Source organism: Kryptolebias marmoratus, linkage group LG7, assembly GCF_001649575.2.
Source record: "Kryptolebias marmoratus isolate JLee-2015 linkage group LG7, ASM164957v2, whole genome shotgun sequence".
NCBI lineage: Eukaryota > Metazoa > Chordata > Actinopteri > Cyprinodontiformes > Rivulidae > Kryptolebias > Kryptolebias marmoratus.
In genome coordinates, this window is record NC_051436.1 from 3,389,918 (window position 1) to 3,399,486 (window position 9,569).

At 46.2% G+C, this 9,569-nt stretch overlaps 1 protein-coding gene across 1 annotated transcript in view; it reads right to left on the reverse strand.

Moving 5' to 3' along the window:
* The window catches only part of exoc6b (exocyst complex component 6B), a 108,120-nt gene that overhangs the window by 50,457 nt on the left and 48,094 nt on the right, over positions 1-9,569 (reverse strand). Inside the window, exons 13-17 of the mRNA XM_037976724.1 lie at positions 9,357-9,462; positions 8,840-8,949; positions 4,623-4,734; positions 4,323-4,457; positions 4,060-4,248 (exon numbers count right to left, since the gene is read on the reverse strand). Coding sequence (XP_037832652.1) covers positions 4,060-4,248; positions 4,323-4,457; positions 4,623-4,734; positions 8,840-8,949; positions 9,357-9,462 — 652 coding nt within the window. The remainder of the gene's footprint in view (positions 1-4,059; positions 4,249-4,322; positions 4,458-4,622; positions 4,735-8,839; positions 8,950-9,356; positions 9,463-9,569) is intronic.

Sequence of the window (9,569 nt, forward strand, 5' to 3'; positions counted from 1 at the left end):
TGATCCCCATGGATTTACAAACACACACAAATACATGTCATATACACATTCAAGTCACTTGTTTTAAATAAATGCTTCTATTTTAATTCAGTTTTGGTCTTCATTGTAACTGATGTGCAGGGGGAGAATGAGGGGTTGACCTCAGTCAGGTTACAGCTCTGCTCACAGCGGAGGTTTCTGCCAGAAAACATCCGGTGAGCAGCTATCATTCTCCTCTGCAGGGACAAATATTACGGTTTTAAAGCAAACATGCATCTCTCTTCATCTCTCATGCTTCTTAATGAAGTTGTGAGAATTCAGGCTGAAAACCGGGGGGTTAAACGGGTCAGTGAGGTCAACACGGTCAACACGGTCACACTTCTGGTACTCACCGGTAAGGTGGCGTGCTCTACAGGCATTCCCTACAGCAGAAAACATAAACCGAAGAAAACCAGCTAAACTCCAGTGGCACCGATGGGAGGAATTACAAGTTTAGAGACAGCTGCGTGGAAATAAAACCTCCCCGATCAGCTTTTTCCAGCTCCACGGCGCTGTACCCCTGAGGTGAGGCGACGTCGACGCCTTTCTGCCACTTGGAGGAACGAAACGAAGCCTGATGGAGAACTCAGCCAAGAATGGATCAAGATGCTTCTGAACCTTAAAGCTCGACGGCTCGCATTCCCGAAATCCTCTCTTGCTGCTACGTGATCACTTTCGCCACCCGAGGCCTTTTTCCCCGTCGTCTTCGTTCCACCTCGACAATCTGAGCCCAACTCGATTATGAGCCTTTTTCTGCAGCTCTGGGCAGAATTATTCTTAGCGCCCGGGTAAACTTCGCTCTCGAGTGAGAACCGAAACGACGAACGCAGCGAAGACGACGCAAAGCTGGTGAAGAAACAATCGAAGATCCACACGGAAACTGGACCAGATCTTTGCAGAAAAGTTTCTCTGTTTCAGCTGTTTGGAAATAAATCATCTTATGGTCTCCTTCCAAGATCTGGTCAGATATTTTCGGCTTTTCTACTTCGAAACTACATTTTCTCTCACCACAAAACGGCGACTTCTTGTGCAGGAAGTCTGTAAACATATTTTACACCTTTTCTGTTCTTTATCTTTTCCTCCTAAGGCTAAAAATGCTTTAGGCCCCATCTACAGTACACAGAATATTTTTAAAACAAAGACTTCCTGATGTTTTACATCTCCCATTCACAGGAATTTAATTATTAGAGATTCAATTTTTGAGAAAAAGCCCTTTCCATTGGTGGAACTTGAAATCTAAAACCTTCCATAAACGATGACGTGGCAGCTTATTTCACACACGTCTACAATAAAGACATTTTTACTGGGTTTTCCTCCCAATCGCCTCTCAATAAACTTTGATCGTGTCCTGAAATGCTTAATAGCTGAGAGGAAATTGTAAACTGTTTAAAAAGAGAGTTTTCAAAGATTTAAGTGAAATATTTTTGCAAAAGCTAAAATTTTTTCTCCCCAAGTGGTCCAATGTTTAAATCCCGATCCCGGACGAGCCCCCATTAATTTGACTTCCCCTTTTCCCTGGCTGAGACAATAAGTTTAAAATGAGTGTGTTCAGATCAGGTCTTGTGACCTACGGAGATGATTTAAGTATTTATTTTTCGTTTCCTGCCTGTTTCTACCCTCCTCTCTTCAGCTGTATCCACTTCATGTCGGTGAACTTTTTTTTTCCACCATCATCTTTACTCCAGCAGGTCATACCACCCGGCATTTTAGGTCCATAGCATCTGATCTGCTTAAGAGGCCTCACGCCGTGTTTGAGACGGCGTTAAAGCGTGTGTGATGGGGTCATGTCCGGGGCTTTGGGGGGGGGGAAGCTGCTTAGACGTGGTGCAAAACGCTCAGTTCAACCACCGAACGTGTGTGGCCTCGTGGCCTTGTGACCCGGCTTGTCCAGATCTGGACGGATAATCTTCTTAAAGATAAACTCAGTGTGTGTGTGTGTGTGTGTGTGGTTTTAACGGGATACATGACTCAGATTTTTAATGGTCAAAATAAAGCAGAAACAAACCCGGTCTGTGGGTTTATCTGTCCATGAGAGGCTGCCGGGGATTGTGGAGGAAAATTAACTGAACTTTACCACGAAGGACGAAAAGACTTGGATTTATGAAGGAACGAGCAACCTGAAACACGTCTAGTGCATCCTGGGAAATAATTATAATTATATATTCATGATAACGTTTCTGCTGGAACAAGCACAGCTTTTTGTTTCTGCAGCAGGTTGAGTTTCCGAAGCCTTTAATAGGATTTATTTATTAATTTATTTATTTCCCGCGCTCTACAAGCTGTGAATGTTGCACGACAGCGTCCTGGCTGAGCGTAAGGTTCTTACGGTCGGGGCTTTAGTGTCCATGGCCTGATCCTGCGTTTAATCCGGTTCTGCTGACCCGACCGGTTCACCCCTTAATGAGCTTAACGACCCAACCCGTAACAAGCGGATGCTAACGAGCTAAAGCTGATTGTCCTGCACTGACGTGACGAGGCGCCTTTCCGTTTCGGGAATTCCTCGATCGTAAACGAACACCAAGAGCGGTTTGTTTTGTGCTGCTGAAAAAACCCCCACTAAAATTAAACAAATTACTTTGTTTTGTTCTGTTTTTGTTTAAGGCTAAAAGGTGTGAAGTTAAATCAAAGCTGGATCTTTCTGGGTTTATTTTATTTACATCCATTTTCACTCCTTCCTTCTGCTCCATCCGTTCTGGGTGTTCACGGCGGTGAAAGGGGGACGTCCCCGTACGTTTTAGAACGAAGGACGGAACGGTTGGACATTTTTAAAGAATCCGCTTCAAACTAAAAGACGCAAGCTGTTCTTGGATAAAACCTCAAATCGAGGCGTTTTCTCCGTTAATAAGAGTATCTCTAACGGTACAAAACACGCCCTCTGGTCGGAACAATCTAGGGAACGTAAACGAGGCGTTAACAAATGGTCACTTGAGACCTTCGCCTTTGACCCCGTGACCTTGAAATGAACAGAGATCATCCTTGACCCATGAGGTGTCCAGCTGAGCGGTTTACCACTTCCATCCTAAAGGGTTATCGGTTTAACGGCACCATCTTTAATGACAGGCGTTTAAAAATACTCCTTTTTCTGCCTCAATAACCACCGTTTGACAAGCTTTCTGAACAAGCATAAAAAATAAAGTTGATCCTGATGTCTGCTATATAAACATTTAAATGTATTTATTTAAGTACCAAACCCTGGATTTGGTAATATTAACCAAACCAACCAAGGACTGGGTTTGAAAACCTTCGTCCAAATCTACGATCTGTCCTTGATTACATAAACTTGTTGACATCTGAGTCATGTTTGTGTTATAACTGCACCAATAAAAGCAAAAAAAAGCATCTAGAATATCCTTCCATGGGTAAGTAACCCTACAGTACACTATTTAATGAGAATTTAGTCAATTTATCAAGTAAAACTACCTTTAAAACGTATTAATACAGTAAATTTATGCTCACACTGTTTGAACCATCAAATGGGATTAACTGCTGTTGGACGTCGAAGCTATAATTTCCTGATTTCCCTGAAGCTTTAACACCAGTATTGTTGACTTTATTTTTGTAAAGACGGGATGCTTCAGGCCTGGATGCTGACGATCCATCAGCTTCCTGCTGACATCTGGCTCTCCTCTGGTTAGGTTAGTCTCTGTTTTTAACTATCAGCGACGTGAACGCTACTGCCCCCTTCTGGGCCGAGGCAGAAAATGTTACTGATTCCTCAGAGAGCTCATGTGTTGAGTTTTGCTTCTACGTCGACATAATTTGCTTCCAGGTTCTCGTTGTTTTATTCCGTGTACAACAGCGCCAAAAATATACCTTTTATTTAAAATAAATCAGCTGTTTTTGAAGTTAGCATCGTGGTTTGTGGAAACAAACGATGCACTTCGATGTTTCTGGTTGTTTTAGTAGATATTTCTTCATTAAAGCGGGAAACGTCACGCCATGTCTTCATTGAAGCATTTAACCGTTAATCGCGGTTCTCCCGGACGTAATGAGTGTAATGTGAGGTTCGGCTTGTTGCCGTGGTTGAGTGAGCGTACTAACAGGCAGGTTGGTGAAGACGCTGAAGGTGCTCCTCAGGAAAGCGATCAGGTCCAGCAGGTAGTCGCTGGTCGTCAGGTTCCTGCTGTCCTGCGCCGTCGACATCCAGTCGTAGTCGGCCAGCTGCAGGAACTGGTCGATCTTGGCGTTCAGGCTGGTGTAGATCTCCGCCTCTGCCGCGTGACGAGCGTCCTGGGAGAAGACGGAGGACTTGTATTAAGGAAGGGGAGCAAGAAGAGGTTTTCAGGAAGGAGGAGCGAGCTCACCTTGAAGGTGGAGGTCCCGTACAGTTTGGTTGCATTCGCCGTGTCGGGAGGAACGTTGGTGATGTTTGAGATGAACTCCTCCAGGAAGTGGCAGCTCTGCTCCAGGTGGGTGGTGTTAATGATCACCTGCACCAGCTGAGCACACAGAGGACGACTGGAATGAAAACGTTCGATCTGTAGCATCGGATCAGGGTCCGAATCGTGTTCGTAGAGGATTAACAAACCTGACGAGCTGAAAATGAAAAATAATCGACATAAACGGGATTATTACTTGTCTGGGGACACAAACGCACACATTACCTCCGCCAGGCCGACATTTTTCTTCTTGATGGCGTACTGCAGGCAGTGGCTGAGGGTTCTGGTCAACAACAGATTCGTCGACTTGCGGATCATGTCGTCCACCTCCGTGGAACTGAGGACACAGAAGCGCAAACGTTAACGCAAAGAGGAGAGCGGCGCGGCGCCGACTCGCCAACTGGAAGCCGGGACAAACGGTTAAAGCTCATTTCTCATCCTCTGGATTCCTCCATTTGGGGAAAAAACAACTTTAAGGTCAATAAAACCATCCCGATTGGCTGTTAGACTCCATCCATCCATCCATCTATCTTCTTCCTCTTATCCGGGGTCGGGTCTCGGGGGCAGCAGCCTAAGCAGGGAGACCCAGACTTCCCTCTCCCCAGCCACTTGGGCCAGCTCCTCCGGGGGAATCCCAAGGCGTTCCCAGGCCAGCCGNAGAAACATAGTCCCTCCAGCGTGTCCTGGGTCTTCCTCTGGGCCTCCTCCCGGTGGGACGTCACCAGGGAGGCGTCCAGGAGGCGTCCTCACCAGATGCCCGAGCCACCTCAATTGACTCCTCTCGACGTGGAGGAGCAGCGGCTCTACTCTGAGTCCCTCCATGATGACCGAGCTTCTCACCCGATCTCTAAGGGAGAGCCCAGACACCCTGCGGAGGAAACTCATTTCAGCCGCTTGTATTCGCGATCTCGTTCTTTCGGTCACTACCCAAAGCTCGTGACCATAGATGAGGGTAGGAACGTAGATCGACCGGTAAATCGAGAGCTCCGCTTTTTGACTCAGCTCTCTCTTCACCATGACAGACCGGTACAGCGCCCGCTTCACTGCAGACGCTGCACCAATCCGCCTGTCGATCTCCCGCTCCATTTTCCCATGTTTTGGCTGTCAGACTCACTAAAAGCCAACCAGATAAGACCGTGAACTGATGTTTTTAAGGCTTTGAAGAAGCAGAAGTCTTGTTTTCTTACATGATTTTATCGGTCATTAAAGAACCGACTCCGAGCAGCCAAAGAACCTTAACATGAGTTTCATTTTTCCTACTGAAGAAAAGCGCCGTGGCAGAAAACTCAGAGCCACTCAAACCGGCTGACATGCCGGTGATGTTGTGTTTGAAATGTGGCTGATGTTTGGTGGAGGAACTCAGACGGGCTCGGGAGTCTGGTAACGTTTTTCGTGGCGGCGCGTTCCTCTGGCAGGCCGTCGCCTCCTGTTTAATAACAGGTTCCTGGAAGCGCCGAGTCGTTGGACTCCAGGCGCCGACCCACCCCCGGCGAGGGACAAACGTAAACGTGGGGTTCGGCGCACGGTTTGCGCAAGGGAAGTGTGTACGGGCGAAGGTCTGAAAACACACACACACACCATCATCATCAGCGGAGAAGAAAAGGATCACTTTCTCCCACTGAGAGATGATGACCTGTTTTTTCTGCGTCTGATTCCAGAACCCCTGCGGGTAACACACACACACACACACACTCGTTCCAAACAAATTAGTAAATTGTCTGTGCTTGGAATTCAACCTGAACACACACACACACACACACACACACACACACACACACACACACACACAGTGTGGACTAAGGGAGAGCAAAAAGCTGGAATTCCAAACTCGTTTCGTTTCCAAAAGAGCTGAAGAATCCTAAAAACGTTCCGACAACTCCGGGGAAAAAATTCCTGGAGCGCCAGAAGTGCAGAGTGGACAGAAATCGTGCGTGTGTGTGTGTGTGGAGAGAGAGAGGGTGGCAAAAAGTCAACGCATGCTGGTGAACTCGTACAAATATAGACACGCTGCAGAGTTCAGATTGGATTTCGTCGTGTTTGCAGTCACAATAAACGAACGGCGGTCGACGCTGTCAAACGGAGGCCAGACGGCTTCAACGAGGACATGTTGACAAAACACTGACGGGAGGACGGATGGAGCGATAAAGAGGGCAACAAGAACAAGCACAAAACCATCCATCATCTCTCTTCTATAAAGCTCAGTAATAATTTTGGACTTGCTTTTTGTTATGATCTAAACCATCTGACCCAAACCTTGTTGGCATCATGGAATGGTTTCAGAAAAAAACAACCATCCATGGACTAAAGAAGGAAGTTTTTCAGCTCATTTTTGCTGGGGTTAGCTTGCAGGTTTGGTGGGGTTAGCCTGCAGGTTTGGTGGGGTTAGCCTGCAGGTTTGGTGGAGTTAGCTTGTAGGTTTGGTGGGGTTAGCTTCAAATCAAATCAAAGTAAGCTAATATTCACAGCTCTATTAATGCAAAAAGGAAGCATCAAAGTCTTCAGGTTTCACAGATTACCCAACATTTAGGTATATCTATATTCAGTTTCATGCTGATTCATGGAACATCTGTTGAGATATTTCAGTCTGGTCCGGAGCTGAGGATTAATCAGCCGTCCCTGGACGTACAGTACGAACTCAAAGGAAAGCTGCAGACTCATAAGCAGTCCGAGGTAAATATGCACACATGAAAGCCTCTTTCCGCCCAATTACAAATGTGAGCAAAGGTTGAGGTCAGAGGTCAGGGATATCGATGGCCATAATCCGGCTCCGTCGGCCCGTCTGCTTCCGCTCTCGTGCATCGTTTGAAGTCGGCAGGAAGCCGCGCCGCCATGGTAACCAGATAGCTCGGTGCGCACGGCTGTAGAAATCAGCCGCGGTCGAAGAGCTGGACTCATTAATCTGATTGAGGGGTCAGAAAAACACCTGAACTGCAGCTACAGATGCAGCTCTGTTGACTGGCGCTCCACTTCTGAGTGAATCTGAGTACTTTAAGGAGTTTATACGCGGTTCTTGTGAAGAGAACAATGGTTGTTTTAAGGGTTTTATCTGAGAAAAGATCTGTTTTTGAGTAGAAGGTGGCAGATCTTTGGTTCGTCATACTGAAACAGAAAAATGAACCAAGACTTTCTTCATGTATCACTAACTCTTTGCCCAATCCCTCCTCCTGCCTCCGTCTCCACTTCTTCCACTGATTACAGAACAACACTACCTGCCAAACTCAGCTCCAGGTCATTTCCTTCTTCCTCCAAGCCATTCTCTGGCAGATTTTGGTCACCAAATGCTTTCTGGACACATGCTTTTGTACCTACCTGCACGCAGTTTGTACCTGCTTTGGTAAACGACCCAACAGACACTTTATACCACCGACCAGTTTTATTATCTCCCAATGAGAAGGTAGAGCGTTAACGTTTTTGCCTGTGTCTGTGTTTGCCTAGACCAGAGGTGTCCAATCCTGGTCCTCAGGGCCACCATCCTGCAGGTGTTCCTTGTTTCTCTGCTCCAACACCTGATGCAGTGGTTAAATCACCTCTTCATGTTCTGCAGAAGCCTGTTTGTCACCCATTGATTCAAACGAGGTGTGTTGGAGCAGAGGAACAAGTAAAACCTGCAGGATGGAGGCCCTGAGGACCAGGATTGCCCACCTCCGATCTATACCATCAGCGAAATGGTACAAACGGCAAAAATAAGCACAAAAACAGCTACAACTCAGTCACTTTTACATATTCTGACCTAAAACTGACCTAAAATCCAGTTTTGTTTGTAGCCGAACTTCGTCCCGAACAACCGCAAACCTTAAAACAAGAAATTTAAACGTTCAGTTCTGCTCAAATCGTGAATTCAGCTCCTTAAACGATGTGAGAATGGGTGGGAAGGGGTGAAAAGAGGCCAAGTGTTCCTCAACATTTACAATAACATCCACAATAAACATGGAAATAATCTTTCTGATGCATTTTGGCTACTGTTTGTGTAAAGTGACCAATTTACAACAGTCAAAGTTCTCCTCCTGAGGAACATGGTCTAAATTTAAAGTTCAGAAGAAGTCTATTCATAAGAACTTGGTTTTTATTATTCTAAATGACCTTTAACGTCACAAGGAACCAAACACTTTGTTTCAGTTTTCAATCAATCTGAGACAGACTGAGACGCTCTAACCCAGGGGTCTCCAACCCTGGTCCTCAGGGCCACCATCCTGCATGTTTTACTTGTTCCTCTGCTCCAACACACCTGATCTGAATCAATGGGTGATTAACAGGCTTCTGCAGAACATGAAGAGGTGATTTAACCTCTGAATCAGGTGTGTTGGAGCAGAGGAACAAAGAAAACCTGCAGGATGGTGGCCCTGAGGACCAGGATTGGCCACCCCTTCTCTAATAAAAAAGGATTTGACAAAAAGGTCTGCGGGCGAATAACGGGAGAAAGAGGGTTTTATTTGTTTGTGTACCTGAGATGCAGGTCCTCGGAGTATTTCAGGCAGGCGTAGATGAACTCCTTCAGCTGGGAGTAAACTTTAGGAACAAACTCAGAAAACGGAAGCTTCTTGGGAAAGGGAAGCTAGAGGAAACAGACAAAAAAACAAAACAAAGGGCTTTAATTTTTATTTTCTCTCACAGACAGATCTAGGCTTTATTTTTACTTTCTGTGTTCATCTGTTAGCAAAATATCTCATGAACCACTGAATGGGTTTTAATGAAACTTGGATTCAAATCTACCAATTAACGTTTGGACTCGTTATGGTCATCGCAGCTAATTGACCTTAGCTACCACTAAAATAGCTAAGAGCTAAGCTAGCTAACGAGCTAATATTAGGTGCGATGGTAGCTGAGAGTCATGTTCAATGTGTAATCTGAGCTCTAACAGGTCATGTGAGAGGGTGATACGGGCTGTTTGAAGGAATGCTGGCAGTAAGGTTTACTTATTTCGGTGTCACCTTTTGACCGTTTAGTTTTTCTGCGCCGTACCTTTTCCAGTTCAGGGTCCTGCAGGGGAAACTGGGCGCCGTAATGGCGGTACTCCTGCTCCGTCGACACCGGGATCGGGCTGTAGTTGTCCTGGTCCAGAATGTGCCTGGAGAGAACGAGGATGAATCACAGGTGAGTCGTTTCCTCCTCAGATGTTAGATGAAGAGAGGAGCGACATCAGTCAGTTTACCCCCCCCCCCCCCCTCCCTCTCC